This window comes from Pipra filicauda, unplaced genomic scaffold, assembly GCF_003945595.2.
Source record: "Pipra filicauda isolate LSUMZ 115617 unplaced genomic scaffold, ASM394559v2 scaffold347_size1265977_pilon, whole genome shotgun sequence".
NCBI lineage: Eukaryota > Metazoa > Chordata > Aves > Passeriformes > Pipridae > Pipra > Pipra filicauda.
In genome coordinates this window covers 1027017-1046096 of record NW_024104473.1, presented here as the reverse complement: position 1 = coordinate 1046096, position 19080 = coordinate 1027017, and the positions used below count along the sequence as shown (strand labels likewise).

The window sequence follows — 19080 nt, the reverse complement described above, 5'->3', positions numbered from 1 at the left end:
CTGCAACAAGAGTCACAAATAAATCTGGGCTGCAAGGGACCTCTAGAGGACATGTGCTGCCACCTCCTGCTCACAGCGGGGCTGATCCTCCCTCACACCTCTGCCTTTCCCTGGCCAAACTGAGCCATCTCACCTGGCAGCTGCTGCTCCATCCCATTTACCATTAGTGCCCTCCTCTAACTCCACTATGTCCTTCTGGAGACACGAAGTCCAGAGCTGCAAGCAGGACTCAAGGCACCAGCACAGCAAAACTCTTATAGAGCTGCAAAATAAAGGCAGTCTGTGTAAGTGTTGGTATTTGGTTTGTGCTTCTCTTCAGATTAAGCTTTAAAAAAAATCCCATCTGGAGTTCAGAAGCCACCAGGGAAAAAAGGGTTTTACCCCTCTTCTAACCTTCTTGCCGCAGCAGCACTACAGGTGGGTCACCCAGAGCTGAGCCCCTGCAGGGGATGAACCACCACCTCCCCCAGTCCAGCCCAGCACCTCCCAGGGGCAGAAGAAATGCCCCAGAAACCATGGTCTTGAGAGCAACTTGCAGACTCCTACTCCCACATAAGGCCATCCTACAGTTTTTAAATATAACAAAGAAGTCCAAGGAATGAGAGAAACATAACAGTTGGAGAGCTGCACAGCTTCCTAGATCTGGCCATCTCAAGGGAAGCACTGGTGGCAGGAGAGCAGGTACCACCTGAGACCTCTGCAGGCTCTGGGTTTGGTACTAATGCAAATGCTGTCCCAAGCTACGTTTGTGCAGATATTGATAGCCCTGCGCTCTGAGCAGTGCTCAGCAGGGCCAGTTACACACCAGGCAAATCAGCACACCACACACACGAGGCCAAACACTTCACAACCTTTCTGACTATCTATAAAGTCACTTGGCTGGTTGCAAAGATTTCCAGGACGAGCAGTTTTCCTTCCACCCAGCTGGAGGGAGTTGACCCTCGTCACTGGAAAGTGCTGCAAAATATTGTGCTTCTGAAAAAAACCCCCAGCAGATTTCAGCAGAGCCTCCCAGCAGCCTGCACATCACACAGGGGAGAGGCCAAACCTAGACCATTGCCCAGTTAAAGGAGGGGAATTCCTTGATTAAGGTTCACAGATGCAAAGACTCAGTCACTAGTATTCGGTTAAAAATAAAAGTGCATCACTCCACAGGAAAAAACATCCCAAGAAGCTCAGGCTGCCTCCTTCCCTCTGTGCCAAACCAGCTGGAGATCACTACACACCACGCTTACAGGCTTTGTTTTTACCTTCAACCAGTCCTTTGGCACTTCTCCAGCTTTTTGACTGAATTCAATTTCAAATAAACAAGGTACAAAGTTTAACAACTTGCCCACATTCAGGACCGCTAAAAAAATAATTGCTAACTAGGCTTCATGAAAACAAAGCGAAGCCCTCGATCTAAGTACAAGTCAGTGCAGTTCGGCTGTACAAGAAAACCCTACTTTGCTACATCAGCCAGAAAATAAGGCCTTGGCTGTCCAGAACAGGCTCCATCAGCACCACAGGGTGCGGCATCCACCATCCCCACTTCACACAGTGACACACGGAGAACATTCCCGGGTCCACAGACCGATTTCCAGCCGTGTCAGAGCAGCACAGGATGGCCCTGGGATGAAGCCGTGGTATCCAAAGCAGCCAGACTTGAGGCAGAAACGAAACCCTCCAGCTACGCACACTCACCCCCAGTCTGTCGCTATTTGTCATCAGCAACGTGTGCATATTATGGCAAAAGGTGAGTAAATGGGGAGGGAGGAAAGAAATCCAACCACCCCAGTGCAACGTGGGCCATTCTGGCCGTTACCTCTGGCAGCCCGGGAAGCCTGGACGCTGTCGGAGCCGCGCTGGGAGCGACAGATCCCGCACAGACACACAGCACAGCGCACGGGAGGGAACAAGAGGGGAGGAGAGGAGGGCGGACGAGATGGAGGAATGAGATGGCTCTTCTCCTGGCAGGGCTGCCCGTAGCCGCAGGCTCTTCCAGTGCCCGACAGCCCACCGGGAGAGGGGGTGTGGGGGCTTTGGCAAGGTGACGGTTACATAAAGAAGAAGCTACAGAAAAAGAGAAAAAACAGAAGAGAAAAGAAACAGAGGTTCAGAATTGAAATGAAGGGGTGAGAGAGGGGGGGATAAAGGAGGAACAACATTTTAAAGTAAGTCATGAAGGAGGGAGTGCGCTGGGGAGGTGCCACACACACCAACTCCACCGGGGATGCCTGAGCTCCCCAAGACACCGGCTGAGGCAGGGAACACCCACACAACACCACAAGAAGGGACTGACAAACACCAGCAAGAGCCCACAGAGGCACCTCAAAGGCACAGAACGACCTGCTGGGAAGGCAGAGGGTGACGGGTGACCCTCCTGTCACACTGTTACACAGCAAACGTCACAAAGGCCACGCAAAGACCAAAGCTTTGGGTAAAAATATATTTCCTCTCCCCACTTCAAGTGTTGGCACTATTTGGATCTGTAACCTGAAGCATATACAAGAAATAACTTGAGCTTATGCTCTAAGGTTATTATTCCATCTGTAATTCCAAAACTGAAATACTTTCACATCAAATAAAGTGACAATATCTAACAGATGCATACATATCACTTGCATTAACACTGTATGTCGGTTACACAATTATTTAGTTACAAACACGGGTTATTTTCCAATAGCAAGGTAATAAAGTCCTACATCTATGGTTTAAGGCAATCAGGATATTAAAAATGTATACAAATACAAGATTTCTACCGCTGTTCACAGCTTTATTTTCCGTGAATTAAAAAAACCCCTTCATATTTGTACAGCTCCTTGCTGGATATCACACACTGCAAATGCAACCTGGGCCCTCGGAGAAGGGACACCCCCCCCCTTCCAACACCTCCGAAGGGCAAAGGGAACTGGAGCCAAATGGACAGATCTGATGTGATCACACACAAAAAGACACTTCCATCTGCACTTGGACGGTTTAGGAGAAGCAGAACAAGAGCTGCCTGGATAAACACCGCTCGTGGTAAACACAGACAGGTTTCCAGAGAGACACTGATCTCCCTGGTGGGATTTCAGGCTGTGACAAGGAGCCCAGGGTGGGTGCCAGGCACTACTGTCCCTGCTCCCAGAGAGCCACGTGCCACAGGAGATGCAAGACAATGCATTTAATGACCACGAGCTCAAAGGGATCCTTCCCACTTAACTGCCCTCCCAGAAAGGAACTGTGCAAGCCCCGGATGGTTCAGGGGGAGCAAATCCTCATCCGCCTCCTCCTTTTCATCTGCCTGCCAGACCCAGGGGTGCCCAACCTGCACAGAGCAGCCACAGCCCCTCTCAGCAACCTGACTGTGTTTTTCCATCCCGGGGGTTTGTTTCATGCCCTGGGAACACCACCATCCCAGAAAAGGCACGTTTCAGTGTGCTTTCCTGCTCCTTTACATGAGACTGAGGTTCGAAACGCAGTCAGGAGCACGCAGCATCATCAGCTCGTTATCATGGCTGTCTAATCATGTTCCATGCAGCAGGGCCTCCCAAGCAAGGCTTTGCCCAACCATGTGTCCAGCTTCTGGCCTGCAGGGAAGCCGCCCAGGGTTGCTCTAGGCACCCAACAGGAGCTGGATGTTGTGCTCCCTACAGCTTCTCTACAACAGCTCAGCACGAGCAGCCTGCAGACAGTTTTAGGGGGTTTTAGCCATGCCACTTGTAAGGAAGTGGACTTAATCTCTCAGAAAAGCACAACTGGTTTCCTGTCAGGAGCGAGGCAGGAAGGTGAGTCTCTTGCTGCTGTACTTACATGCAAAGGTGAAAGCACATCCAGCCAGCCCTGAGTGTATCACTCACTCCATGCACACCAGGGGCTACTGTGAAAAAAGGCATCAGAAAGAAAAGAAGTGCAGCAGTGACAAGCTAAACATGGCCCAGGGTCTTAAGGTGAAAAAAAGAAGTCATTATCATCTCCTGTGGTGAAAACCAAAACAATACCTTGGACATCTGCAAGCTTGTGGTTTATTCCCAGCTTCTCCAACATAGCTTGCTTTTTGCTGGAGAAAGAAACTCAACCCAAAAGTCATTAATGCACTTGGCCACTGCTTTCTGTCAAAAAGCAAAAGCTCAACTCAGCTGATTTCCCCTGCTAAACATCCCTTGAAGGGCTGTTAAATGAAGCAGTACAAATAAATGTTAAAATTAAGTTTTCAACTTGGCACAAAACACTGGTAATTAAAAAGAGGACATGCACAGAGACAGCTGAAGTGAAGCATATTGCCATGAGCACTCGGTGATGGGCATGTGATTGGACTGTAAAAAACTCATGCAAACAACCCAAGCTTCTTCCTTCATAACTCCAGATTTTAAAGCTGGGTTTGCCAGAAGCCACAAGAATCAGAATTTCATTTTTTCCAAACAACCCTGCAGCAAACCTATTTAACATGGCAAAAAGTGCACTGTTGGCAAGACCAGAAGGTCAAAAAAATAAAACAAAAAAAAAAGAAAAGAAAGGGATAAAAGGGTCAACCATTTTATTTCCAGCTTACTTATCCACTTTTCTGTTTTGTCCAAGACACGGCATTTAGATATCCTCTTCCCAAAGCCATGTTTAAGCAGTGACGGTTAAAAGCAAGACAACCCATAAGCTAACCCCCCCAGCACACTTCTCAACAGCAACACTTGAGGAATAAGTAACAAAAACAAGTGATAATTCTGCCCTTTTTTTTCCCCTGGAGAAATTCCATCCAGAAACAAGCAAAGAGCTGCAGTGTGTGAGACTCGGGTGGGAGGAGTTATGTGGGAGGAGCTTTAAAGAAAGGAAAGGAGACTCCCCAGCCAGGAGCAGAGCAAGTGCTGGCTGTGCATCAGCAGGAGAGAAAGGAACCCAGGGGTCATAGGATAAGCATGGCTCGCCCCTTCTGGAGAAGGAAGGGAAAGACTCTGTCCAAAAGCAATGGCATAGAAAATACACATTAAACAGATCCCCTTCCACCCTGCACTGGCCCAGAGCAAGGCCTGGCTTATCCTACATGTCCTTGGCACGTTCAAGGGACACCTGAATGGGACACTGCCCCTGGTGCAGGAGGGCTGGTGGGGAGCACAGAGTGTGTCCGGGTACCTTCTCTCCCTTGACCTGGAATTGTGGATCCCACTGCAAGTCTGTATTTAACCGTGTGCAGGAACGCTCCTGGAGGCTCTAAGAGGATGTTGAAGGCTCTATGTCCCCCCCTGCCCAAGCATTTGGTTCCACAAGGGCTGCTAACCCGTTGGAAACCAGGCAGGATTTTAAGGGAGGTTCCAAAGGTTCCGAGCAAGTACTGCAGGGACAGCGGTGCTGGGAATGCTCCTGCCCCCGGGCACCCTCAGCTGCTGCTCAACTGGAAGGGTGGCTGTGAAAAACAGGCCAGCACAGGACAACAAACCCGAGCCACGGTCAGGTCAGACAACAAAAACAGCAACTAAAACACATTATCATGCAAATGTCATGGCATGCAGGGTCAGTTACACTGGGTTATCTACACAAACACCCCCCCTCCCTCTCCCCAGCAGCTACTGCTGGAACACATCAGCTACTCCAGGAATATGGGCCGGGCTAAACTCCAGGTTTAGCCACGCCATGGGCTGGCTGTGACATTCCTCCAGCAGCGATTCCCTGGGGCAGGTTTCTTTGGGTCCAGGGGCTCCCTCAGCACAGGTTACTGCAGCACTGAGGACACCTGAGCCCGTCAGCCCTGCTCACCCGAGCTGCTGACACCCAGCCCTGACTCTTGGTTAAACTGGGGGCCAAAACTGATTTCCAGCTGATGGTTTTGGTGACAAAAACACGTGGGTATCGTTATCTTGTCCCTCCACCCGCCCCTGAACTTCCAGTTGCATACAGTCCTGTACCCATCCCTCTTCCTTCTTGTTCCCCCTATGTTATTAGATGAGTTAATAGTTATTCATGTTAAAAAATGAAAAAAGAAAACCAAAAAAGAAAAAGAAAACAGATGGCAGAGACACATTACTGCAAAAGCAGGTGAATGCAGGAACATCCTTGGCTCGACAGGCTTTATGTGAAGCTTGCACTGCAAGTTAAAAAAAGAACAAAAAACAAAAAAGTTAGCACTAATTGAACTCAAAATGAAAAAAAAATAAAAATAAAAGAAAGCCAGGAGAGCCGACACCAGCAACTCGCTCCGGTGGGTGGGCATGCACACGGATTATGGAATTACAAAGGAACTCAACCTCAAGGCCAGGCTCTGCTCCAGCCTATGACAAGCAAACGTAGAAAGAAAAACCAAGGGGGCAGAACTACTGACCAACGAACCACGTAAGCTGGGCCAGAGCAGCCATGGTGGACTGAAAACTTACATAGAAAGGAACTTGAAAAAAAAAACCCAAGTCTTACATTTGGTTTTCAGAAATAGGCTGAAATAAACCGAAACAGCCCCCAAACAGATGGTCCCAGCTCCTGGGGGCTGAGGATGAGCAGTAACACAGCAGGACATGCTGAGGCATGTGGCCATCTCCCAAACAGCAGGCAAGCACCACAAGGCTGTTGGCTGCTCTGATCTGGGCTATTGCCAGGAACTGCCTCCAGGCTGTACAGGTTTGAAGCACAGCCCCATCCCAAAATTACAGCAGGGGCTCGGTGAGTATGCTCAGCCTCACACTGAGGGGATCACTCGAGTACACCTCTCCAGTCACCCCTGAAGTGTCTGGGGTATGCAGATGTGCTGTCCCCAGAACAGCACACTGCTGCCATCAGGCCCGGGCCCCAACAATTCTAGATTAAAAATGAGTACAAGATAGGGAATTCCTGGAGGAATCGCCTGGAAATCAGGAAGGCCAAGCTCTCCCTCATAGAGTCAGGCCAGCAGCAGATTTCATCCTGAGCCTTCCCTCCAGCATGCACAGCACAGTGGAAAGTCTCTGTTCTCCAAGTTGGAGAAATCTGATCCCACCTTGAGGAAAAAAAGCACTCCTGTGATTTACTTTCTGGGGAGGCTACAAGCATCAGGCATGGTAAGGATTTCCTCTGGCAACTGCACAAGAAGCACCACAGGCCATGTCAGCAGAGAGAGAGAGAGAGAGAGAGGATGGAAGCCTTTAACCACACAACTTGCAGCTGCTCATTAGAGTGCAAGGAGAAACTCAAAGCCCTTGGAAACCCAAGGTGTGCTACAGGGTAGAAGTGTCAGCACTTCCCTCGAAAGCCTCCGTTAGTAACTGCAACACTAAAGAACAATGGCAACAGGTACAGCACCTGGTGTGGAGCACAAAGGACACACTAAAACACGGGGATGTTCCTCAGGGCGGGGTGTCTGTGAATGCATCAGCAAAGCAGAACCTGCGTTGGTCACAGTTGCTGGAAACATGCCTGTCTCACCCACGACACTGCGCACGTGCCAGCCAACCTCCCAGGAGCAAAGAGCAGCTACACAAAGAGACAGAACTCCCCAGACCATCCTGCACTGCACTGGTCTCGGATCTAAGATGAAAAATCTGACTGCAGAGTTCTTAAAAACATTAAGCTACCAACTCTGTAAAGAGATAAGAAAGAGGGCCTTCAAAACTTCCTATTCTTTCTAGAAAACACATCACCATGTCTGGATTCTCAGGTGAGAGAAGACAGGGGTTTCAGCCTATCCTGCTTACAGCCACAGCTGCAGGAGGGTGTTTCAGCACGCCTGGACCCCACAGGTCCGTAAGGATTCCTAGCCAAGCAGAGCATGCAGCACACAGCACTCCTCGTATTCCAGCAGGTGCCCAGGGCCAGGTTCTCAGCCAGCATCGAGCAGCAGGGCTCCATAGGAGCTACATCAATTGACCTCAGCTGAGGAACCAGCCCCAGGCCCTCCCCACCTTCCCCGGGGCAGAAGCGACAACCGCAGGGCACCGACCCAGCAGCAGGACAGGGGACATGCAGCGAGGGTGAAGTGCCAAGCTGTACAAACACACCAGTCCAGCTGCAGGGCGAGTGCCCCTCCTGGGCTCGCGCTCTCACACAGCTCACACCAGGCTTCGGCTCCCAGCTTAGCGAGGCAGACACAGGTGTCCGTGCCACATCCCCACTGGCATTTGGTTCTTCCAGCGTTAACTGGAAGGAACACCCCCCTGCTCTCTCGGCCAGTAAAAGCAGTGGAACTGTCATTTTTGTGTGTGGGTTAACCGAGTGTTTTCCAGGGAGATTTGCTGCACCCCCCCTCGACAGCTTTCCCAGCGGCAGGTACCAACTAGCACCGTTAGCACAGATGGCCCGGGAAGGACTTGCATGAGCACCTTCTTACTAGGAATGGGCAAAGCCAACAGAGGGTACAGGGTTACACTCCTAGGATACGGATATAAAATAGTAAAAAACAGGGCCATGATCTTTCTAAAAGGTAAGGGTTTCTTAGCTTATTATGTCAACTCCATACAACCACAAATGCCATTTAACTGCAATTACGGTACCATAGTAGTTTGTTTTTTTAAAAAAAAAGTAACCAAAGCTTCTTGTCTTTAAAGCAAGCTTCCAAGTAATCACTTTTGGCACTAGCATTTCCCATGTAAAAACAACATGGTGGTTTTGGTTTCTAAGCTACTTCTACTTACAACTACAACCTTAAGGAAGGGGAACTAGAGACCATCGGTGAAAGAAAAGACAGGTAGTGACTCCCTTAATAATTTTGGCTCAGGCAGATAAATCTGAGTCCAGAACATCTCACAGCTGTTCCAGAAGATGCTGGAGAGATCACAAGTCAAACCTCCACCATCCGATTGCTCTCCCACACCAGTCAGACTTCAACTTAAAATTTGAAGGTACTCTTCTAGAGAAAAATTAAGATCGTGTCCCTGACCCACCCTTTAGAAAAAAATATTTTATTTGATCAGGCTGATAAAAGCCCTGTTTCCAGTCTGGTGATGGGAAAAAGCAAATACAGACATGCAGCAAGAAGAAAAAAAACAACCTCCCAAAACTGTAACAAACCCTACAAAGGATGTGGGTGACATCCGCTTACTTTTTCTTGTCCTTGTCTTTCTTGGTTTGTTGAGAACCTGCCTGCTGAGCCTGTGACTGTAACAGCTGAGCTGCCGCCTTCTTCTTCTGGAAGTTGTTCAGCTCCTCCTCGAGTTCCTTCTTTTTGTCTTCCACTTTCTTCTTCTCTTCTTGGTGAGTCCTCTTTAGATGGTCAAACTTTTCGTGAAGCTGCCGGGACAGAGACAATGAGAACCGGATGGGAAGAGAGGCACGTTCCACCCCCATTCCTGGTCAGGATGCCTGCAGTGTTCCTGCTGGCACTGAGCCTCCCTGCATTAACAGCCCGTCACCGGCCTGTCCCTGCCTGACTTGTCCTGCAGTCGACACACACTTGCACACACGGAGGGTGGGAATTTCTGTTGCTGTAGGAACACAACAGGTCTCTGGACGCTTCCAAACTCCCACATTCCATCCCCCACTGCTTTATACCGACTGGACTCCATCCTGCTTGTGCCAAGCAAGAAAACAGCCACTGAGGGCCATACTTTTCTCTGTACCACACGCTCCTCTGTGAGGCACGAGGAGCAGCTCCCTCCCCCCCTAGCAGGACATGTTCTGGAAAAGCCCCAGCCTAAACCCTCACAGGGTCCCCCGAGTTACAACAGACTCACATCTTTCTCCGCTTCCTTCAGCTCTGCTTCCTTCTCCTTCACTCGCATGACAAACATCTGCCTCATTTCATCCTCCTTCTTCTGGAGTTCGCCCAGGAATTCATTCCTCTTTGCTTCATACGTCTCTTGGAGACTGTTGGAAACACACAGAACCCCGTCAGAGCCGTGCTTCACGCACGGCCACGAGCTCCCAGCCTTTGGTGACCTTACGCTTGGGTTGTCTCGTCACAGAACATCATCAGAGGTCCCCGAGTACCACAGAGGCACGATCCCCACCACCAAACCCCGCCGCAGCTCGCTAGGTGGCAGCAGTGGGAGACAAATGGGAAAGGAACCGCCGAGCTCCGCGACCAGGATCCTGCACATCGCCGAGCAGGCGGGATGACCGTCCCCCAAAAGCAGCAGCCACCGTGTAAGCGCCTACACCAACCCCCGATGCCCACAGGGCTTGTGATCCGCCTGAGTCACAACCCCTCCCTTCTCCTACTGTTTGTGCCGAGTCTCGTCATTCCAAGCGCAGGATTTGTGGAGCAGGCACAGTGTGAAATCTGGCTTCGTGTAGTTCTTTAATCTCGACGCTGACACACAGCAAAACTCATTTTCACTACTCACTGCTAACGGATTTGGATCAGGGGCTTGATTATATAAAGCCACCTCGGGAGACCTCTCTTTCTCCTTTGGCCTTTCTGAACAAGCATCAGCCCCCTCCTCCAAATAACCACATAACTGGATTCCCTCCTTCCTTCATTCCTCCCTCTACTCCTTGGCATTCCTTTATTTCCCCAGCACTGAGATAGGCAGCACAGACTTGGGACATAAAATATGCTGTCCATGCACCTTTGAGATTTTCAGAGACTGTCAGGAACTCTGGACACCAAATTCCTCTTTATTTTATTCCTTAAATGGATTTGGATAGCCCAGCTGTAACGATAGTGTGGGAATGATAACTATTTCCCCCAAGAGGCTTTTCTGAAAACGCATTTTTTAAATGAAAACTCCACTGATAACACACAGACACACTGTATCCATGTGCCCAGGGAACACATTAACCACTGGGCCAGGGGAACATCCTAATTCCAATGAAGTCAAGTTTTTGTCTTTCCTGGCAGTGTTGGGTTTTTTGGTGGTTTTCTGTTGCTTTTCTTTGGGGGGTGGGATATTGAACTGGGGAACAGAACTTGACAGATTATCCCAAGTGTTTAATTCTGCTAATTAACAGGCACTTCAGTTGCCTCCTAAAATACTCTCCAGACAGGATGCCCAGAGCTCTTCTGGCAGAGCACTGGCCGCCCTGGAGGAATCACACCATTCCAGATGACCACAGCAGCTTCCCACACATGGAAGCAAAAATACTGATTCTAAAAATTACAAAAATCCTTTCATGGGAGAGAAGGGCACGAGCCATCTTTGGTTCTTCACTAAATCCAGAACCAGATCTCTCACAGCAGAAGGAGATCTGGAGACTTGAATCAAAACCTCCCTAGAATTCAGTCTTGGATTTAATACTCTGACTGTGGACACAAATGTAAATTCCTAAGCCCTTCCGAAGGATCTGGCTAGAGTCTAGGAAAACCCAGAGGGCAGGTGAGCCTCTGCTGCTCAGTGAGCACAAACTGAATCTGCAATTAGTGACACGCTGTACTAGGGAGCAGCAGAGCCTTACAGACCGAACCAGAAAGCTCTGCACACTGTTCATCCCATCCTGTATTGCAAACGTCCCTTGCAAAGCTCATTCCCAAAACCACAATGCCGGGTGATGGACAAGCAGGAAAAGGTTGCCAGGAGCCAGGGGTGCAGGGGCTTCCTGTTAAATTGTCCCAGGTTCAAAGCTTCATTCTCTGCTGCAGTGACTCCGAGTTCAGAGGAGCCAAGTTCTCAGAGAAACTGGCCGGGCAACTCCCAGGCTGCATGTGAAAAAAACAATTACAGCCCCAAGGAATAACAGTCCAAACCAACTGGGATCCCTGCAGCTTCTCACAGACAAAGATGACAAGGGAATTAGCTTTTTAAGTACACAAACATATGAGCCCAGATTACAAGAGTAACTCGATTCCCCAGCACACCCACACACACGGAGGGATGCCCTGGCAAATAATATTCTTTGAAAAAAGATGTGTTTTGAAAAGGTTAACCAGAGCAGCAGAGAAACCAGCCCACAGCAGAAGGGTCTCTGTGCAGAGAACCCCATTTCATGGAGCAAATGCCTGTGGGGATCCTGGTGCTGCTCCCTCCTCACCTCCTGCAGCTGGGCCAAGCAGGGGAGGTTCTGCCAGCAAGGTGGGGGTCTCAACCATAGCCAATCCCCCTCTTCCACACCTCACACAAGCGCCTACACAGCACCAATGGTTTGCTGGGCTCTTCTGCCCTGCTGCCCCTGAGACTTTCCAAAGGCTCCCTGCTCCTGGCTGATGCCCCTGTGGTTCCCCGGGCCCCAGTGCAGGGAAAGGCATCCTTTTGATCCCTGAGCTCAGAGAGAACATCTTCCTCATATCAGATATACATCAGCCTCGGCCAAACAGCTTGGGATCATGGGGTTTGTTTGTTTATCGGAGGGAAAAGGCACCCAGAGGGAACTGCTCTGAACTAGCACGTACCAGATGGAGAAATTCTGTACATTTTCATTTCCTTTCTACTTATAGCTTGGTCAAAAAGAGGCCTCGTGTACAGGAAGCAATGGAAATTCCTCAGATTCCTCAAAAGGAAGGGCTGAGCCCATCTTAAGCCCTTGCTCTCCAGAAAGGAAATTCAATAAAGCTTCACACTTGGGCTTAGGAACAGAACTGGGCTTGACTGATTCCAGCAGAGTGTCTGTGCTGCAGAAGAAATGCAGCTGCATCAACTCAGCCTGTCAAATAAAACCCCAAACTAGTGCCAATCCCTGACACTCACGGGTGTTATGGGGGTAAAACCCCCCACTGATGCACTTGAATTCTGACTGGGGCAGAGAGGAGCGTGGGATGCTGCTAAGGCAGAGGGTGCAATTATTGGGGAAAAGTTGGGGAGGAATGGGAAACAGGAAATGAGAGGAGAAAACAAACACTCCCTCCCGAATTCCCACACAGCTGTTGTCCCTGGCTGATGACTTGGGCTTCAGACCAATAAAGCTGTCTGACAGAATAAACTATGTGTGCAGTAACCAGCCAAACCTCAAGCATGAGACCATGGCTCCCTCTTCACAGCTCACCTTGGAGCAGCTGTGAAGAGCTGTCGGAGGGTCAGAGAGCGCTGATCCCAGGATCTCCCCTCCGGTGAGCCGCTACGCCTCAACGCACGAGTCACCCTCACGCTTTCTCCCTGACACGGATGCCCTTTCCCTGCCCGGGAAGTGCCCAGCCCTGAGCTGCAGCACAGCAGGTGGCTGCAAAGCACAGCAGTGTCGTACAGGGCCCTACCTGAAAGGCTTGCTGTCCGGATCCGTGTCCTTGAACCCCATCTCCTCCAGCTTGCAGCGCCGGTACAGCTCGTAGTGCCGGGTGTGCGTCTGCTCTCTCAGGTCCTCCATGTTCACTCGGATCAGCATCTCCCGCAGCTTCACAAAGTCACAGTGATTTTCATTTTCAACTGCGAAGACAACAGAGCATCCACAGAGATGTTACACCCAGGGGCTGGGTCCCCCCTTTCCCTGGATCTGGGCCCCAGTTCAGCAAGCCCCGAGTTCTCCAGGCACACAGGTAGAACTCCAGGTCAGCCTGCACCAAAATGCCTTGATGGCCTGGGGGTGAAACTGCCCCACGCCAACACGGGCATGAGTTCAAGGCCTTCCCCTGGATTTGAAAAATCTCCCTGCTGCCCATCTGTCACAGAGCTCCCGTCCCTCTGTGCATTTTTGCACTAGCAAGGTGATGATCCACGTGCATGCAGGATTTCACTTCCCACTCAGACCCACTCTAAATCCTAGCACTCACAGGGGCCCAAGCAGGCAATGCCTAAACTAAATCTCTTAAACCATCCAGGTCCCAGTTTCCTGGGAACAGCAAGAACCCAGCAGGATGTGTTGAGTCCAAGACTTCCCAAACATATCAACTTCTTTCCCAACTGTTTTTCCCAGTACTATCCTCTGGTGTATACAGCTGAAGACAGTAAGTCTGAAGCTGCTTCAGGGCCAGCCTGGATTATTGAGAATTTGGAGAGTATTGCAGAATTGCCCTGTGAATGTTCCCCTGCAGCTCCCTGGGCCATTATCCAATGGGATATACAGCTGAAGCCACAAGCAGACTGTCACTATCTCAATCCTGTACTTCTCAGTACTGGTTGGGAAGTGAGGATCAGCCCTATCCATCTTTGGCAGCTTCAGTACAGCCTGGGTTGCAAACAGTGCCCTGGCCAAACTCTGCTCTCCTGCAGCAAAGAGCTTTTGGCTCCATGTCCAGATCTGGGCTGTGCTTTCTCAAGCCAGGTTTTGACAAGGACCATCCAGAGATCAGCGTGCCTTGGATCGGAACGGGACAGGATGACAAGGCCTTTTCTGTGCCTTTGGTAACATACCCTGCACGACACCCCAGGGGTACTGCCTGGCTTTGGCCATCTTGTTGCCAATCTTCACTTCTTCGGTGCTGCCAACAACAGCAAAAGGAAGGTGGACCTATGAAAGCAAAGGGACAATGAGGTTGGGGATTTCCTCCGCTGCCTTGCCAGGGATTGTTTCTCAAGAAAGCTGTTTACTGTGGCAGCTCTGCTATATCTAAGTTGCTTCAACGCCTTTGCAATTCATCTGGTGTTTTAGGGAGAGCAACAGGACAATCTGGATGAGAAACCTGATCAGACTTAAAGCCCAAAATTCTGATGTCCTAAGAATACCAGAGACATACATATTTTCCATGTAATTACAGAGCATGACTATCTTAAGCCCAGAACAAGTCTCACAAACTGGAAGTGAATTTGAACACTGAGGAGACAGAAATGTGAAACAATAAAAAAAAGAAAAGAAAGTACATTCTCCCAAGGAAAATTTCAGGGGGGTTCTGCTGCTACAAAGAACTGCTAATGCTTCCTCTTAAAAAGAGCAAAGCTGTGAGCAAGGGGAAGAGCAGAGTCAACCCAGCCCTGGGCTGACACGTCTGAGTCATGGAGCTCTGCTCCGTCCCAGTCTCCCCATGGGTGTGGTGGCGACAATCTGGGATCTACTCCCAGAAATGTGGCTGCTGCCAGCAGGGAGCTGGCCAGCCCGGCCCCATGGAGCTCTCCCTGCCTTAACAGCATCCAACAGGGCTGGGCACAAGCTCCGGGAGCTGTGTCGGCCAAGCCGTGGTCACAGGCTGGATGGGTGGGGAAGATGGCAGGGCAGAGGAGATGGGATTAACTGGCAAAGGAGTTTCCCAACAGCCAGGCTGCACCAGAGGAAAGCAAAACACTGCACACAATGCACCCCGGTAGAGCCACGACCTTTCTCTGTGCCAGCTTCTCCCTGCTCAGAACACAACACACACAGGGAAGACAGGCAACAGGCACCTTTGGAGAAGGTCTAATATCCAGCTGGATGGGATAATTGCCCATCTACAAGCAGTTGTGCAAGGAAACTCAGAAAAGCCTTCAAGTAGCAAGGAAATGGCTTAATCTGAGTGCACTTGCCTTAGGGCTGGCACATCCTCTTGGGTGTTATGTGCCCCTCTAAAACCACCTAAAATGCCCAGATAATACTGCATGTCACTGCCAGCAACCTCAAGCTCAGGTTCTTCCCCTTGCAACCCAAGTTAGGACCATGGAAAACAGTGGTTTCACCCGTAAACTCCACTAAAATGTTTGATCTACCCTAGCCCTGCGTGCCCTCAAATCCCACCCTCTGCTAGAGGAAGGGGAAGGAGGTGAAAGCCAAGCTGCTGATGGCCACCAGCTCTATGGAGAGCTGGAACATCACCAAGGGTGCCCTGCTCTCTGCGGAAACCGAAACAAAGGCAGCAGTGAATCACCCCCCACTGAGCAACGAGTGGTCGTTTGGGACAGGAAACCCAAACCTCAGCTCCCTGCCCTGACTGTGCTGGGGCCCTGCCTCCCACCCTTTTCCTTTCCTGAGATGGGAACGCTGCAACTGGGGAAGGATATGAAAAACGCTCAGAGAGGACTCGTTTGTCAGACAATAAAGCGGATCAGGCCAGGTATCTTCAGCCCCAAAGCCCTTTTGGTCAGCCTGGTATCTGTGCTTAGACTGCAGTTTTAAAGCCAAATAAAATACAGCACGACCATCAAGGACGGGCCCCCGCAAAGGGGGAAGCCCCCAGGGAACCCCCAGGTGACATACGCTCATGGTGGCGTTGATCTCGGCCACCGTCTCTTCGTCCGTGGGGAACTGGTAGATCTGGACGCCGTTGCTGACCAGCTCACTCATGATTTTACTCTTGAACTTGTGCAGCTCGTTTTTTGCAATGGTGTCAGCCTTGGCAATGATGGGGATGATGTTCACCTGCAGGACACAGACAGCACTTCCACATACAGCACTGCACAGGTTGCGTCACCGGGAGAGGACAGAGCGGGACACGCAGGGACAGCGCTACCAGTGCCACCAGCCAGCACCCCCAGCAGATGACCCTTCTCGGGGCTGCTGCTGCCAGCATCACCTCAGACAGGATTTCCAGGCAGCAGTGATGATGGCCTTAAAAAGAAGTCAAATGCAATTTGGCAACATGCTATTTCCTGTCCTGTCGTATTCCCCTCCTCACCCGAATTGGCTGGACAGGAAATGCTGTCACAGATTATTACAAACTGTTCCAAAAAAGAAAAAAAAGGAAATGACCATCTAGGCACATCTCCTCGCACTGCAGCAGCCTGGATTACTGCAGGAGCCTCCCTGGGACAAGAGCCTGTCACAGGTGTTTGCTCGGGGGCTGCCATCAGGGACACTCGGGTGGGCAGCAGCGCTGCTGTCACCCCACGGGAGGTGGAAGCAGATGGTCCCTATCCAACCCTGTGACACACAGGACAGGGGCTGGCAGTAGCACAGCCACACTTCCCCCACCTGTGTGCCCTCACATGCCCCCAGACACGCCTGTACTGCAGTAGCAGGGTTCATTCCTCCCTGCACAGCTCCGAGATGAAAGATCAGTTACTGACACTCTTCCCTAGACAGGCTGTTGGCAAGGATAAGGACCCTGCCTTTTTTCCTTTCTCGTCCCTCCAGAGGGACAGTTTCTGCTTTTGATCATGCAGGATTTGCTTCTCCATGCAACAGCAGACAGAAATCATAGTGAGAATAACAGTGGTATTGACTTATATAAAGGGATTTTAAGTACAGCACTTGAAAATCCTCTTCTATTACATCACTTGATTCCGTTTGGAGGATGGTCTGGAGATATTAAATCTCCCTGGGCCAAAAGACAGAACACAAATGCCAATTAGGGTAAATCTCCATAACCCTATTTTCAGTTGAATAGGGCAGGGAACCTTCTCCATCACCACATAAAACCCAATCGATAGGCCCCTCCAGGAAATAAAGAGCCACTGCCACCAGTGATCTGCAGAATCAGGATCCAACGAGCCAAAGGTGCATGGTGGACAGATTTAAATTGCTTAATCATGATGTAAAGAAGCACAGACAAAGCTTGGTTTAACTACTCAGGCTTTACATTTGTACCTCGGTTATTTTTCTCAGAAAAGAGGTGAAACCTTTATACCGTGGTTTAAACCAAGCCTTTGAGGGTAACTGAGAAGCAGATGCCAAGTAACATATTTATTCAGATTCCTGTTTATGAGATTACAGTTAGAACACCACTAACATGTGCCACAGAAGATCAAATCACTGTTTGTGTCTAGCTGGATGTGGTCAGAGCAAACAGACACAGCACTTCCATTTGGTTTTCACTGATTAGTAAGACGACCTGAATTGTCTGTATTGACTTTATAGCTTAGCTGGGGAGCACAGGGCCAAGCTCCCTACCCGAGGCAGGGCTGGGAGAGGGGAGGAGTCCAAACTCTTAATAAATCCCTGAGCATGTGAAGCAGAACAATGACCCACTGTAGCAGCTTGCACCAGGTACACTTTTCACACAGCCCCTCTGCAAATTCTCCAGTGCTAAAAACACACATTATTTCCCGGTGGCAAGACAATAAAAGCACTAGTAGGGCCATGTGAGGGTCGTAACACAGGCAGCAAGTTACCTTACTGTCCAGCTTCTTCATGGTGACCAGGTCCAGGGACTTGAGCGAGTGCCCGGTGGGCGCAATGAAGTAGAGGCAGGCGTGGATCCGGGTGTCGTGGTAGTTGAACAGGGACCGTTTGATCTTCAGCTCTTCTTGTAGGTAGGCTTCAAACTGTGCATCGATGTATTCTACTATGGGCTTGTAGCTGGAGAGAGGTGAGGCACAGAGAAATTGGGAATTGGCTACTGGGACAACACTGGGCACTGGTGGACACTCAGGCAGCCTCATGGGTGCTCTGGACCTTACGGGACAAGCTCGGCTTGTTAAGATCCTCCCCAGCAACCTCCAGTCCCTCCTAACAAGTTGTGTTTCCACGTGTGCACAGGCAAAGCATAATGGACATGACAGCAAGATAATGTGGTAGAGACCCTGGATTTTAGGTGCATGGAAACCACACAAGATTGCTACCCTGAAAAACAAAGTATTTGTACATCTCCAGTTGAAGTCTGAGCTCTGTCAATCTCACTGAAAAATCTTGAAAGAGGGAAGGGAGATTGACAAGAGGATAAAAAGGGCTTTTCTGGAATTGAAGCCTGTGAGCAAAGCTCAGAAGACAACTGGGCTCGTGGACTTTGAGGGGACCATTTTGCTGAAGAGAAAAAACCTTGTGCATTGTAACGTACCCTCTGGAAAGAACCAGTTTGGCATGAAAACAAATGTACAGCTTTGCATCCCACGCTACAGGTGATTTTCACTTTCTCCCAAGAAAGGGAGCTGTGCTTCTGGAAAAAAATAACTTTTCCATTTGTCCCCCCTCCACCAAGGGCAGCCTCATGGATACCACTACGTGGGTTTATAACACGACTGCTGCTCTGATTTCTTGGCTTCTGGAAATTTTGTCTCTGACCATGGAAGCCCAAAAACCTCAGAGACATGTTGCAAAGAAAGCAGTAGGGCCTTATGCTGGGAGAAATATTACAGAAGACAAACCAAAAGCACAGAGCAGCATCACTTGCTGGATCAGGAAACAGCCCCAGGAACAGCGAGGGACCTACTGAGCCCCCAGTCACACCCTCCCGACCCGCGAGCACATCCCTCCTCCTGCCAGAGCCCAGTTTACCTGTCATCCTTGTTAATCTGATCTCCAAACCCCACGGTGTCCACAATGGTCAGCTTCAGGCGCACGTTGCTCTCCTGCAGCTCGTAACTCCGGGCTTTCAACCTCACGCCGGGCTCGTTGTGTGTCGCCGGTTCGCTCTCAAACTTGGTGTTGAACAGAGTGTCCATCAACGTGGACTTGCCGATGCCGGTTTCACCTGAGCAGACAAAGGCAACTTGGGATGGTCTGGCTGCCTTTCCTCGCCTTCTCGGGCACGTTCGCCAGGTTAAGGAGTTATTCCACTTGGGAAGCAGTGGAATTAGGCAACAT

At 50.1% G+C, this 19080-nt stretch overlaps 1 protein-coding gene across 6 annotated transcripts in view; it reads right to left on the bottom strand.

Moving 5' to 3' along the window:
- The window catches only part of SEPTIN11 (septin 11), a 73935-nt gene that overhangs the window by 6180 nt on the left and 48675 nt on the right, over positions 1-19080 (bottom strand). For 5 of the 6 annotated variants that reach the window (XM_027741154.2, XM_039384350.1, XM_027741150.2 and 2 more), the window contains 8 exons: positions 18772-18967; positions 17670-17856; positions 15817-15978; positions 14067-14163; positions 12974-13142; positions 9582-9714; positions 8951-9138; positions 134-262 (listed from right to left, as the gene is read on the bottom strand). In XM_027741154.2, the coding sequence (XP_027596955.1) occupies positions 134-262; positions 8951-9138; positions 9582-9714; positions 12974-13142; positions 14067-14163; positions 15817-15978; positions 17670-17856; positions 18772-18938 (1232 nt within the window). In that variant the 5' untranslated portion in view covers positions 18939-18967. Of the gene's footprint in view, positions 1-133; positions 263-2413; positions 6035-8950; positions 9139-9581; positions 9715-12973; positions 13143-14066; positions 14164-15816; positions 15979-17669; positions 17857-18771; positions 18968-19080 lie in introns of those variants that run through there. The other variant, XM_027741152.2, reaches the window with a different exon arrangement.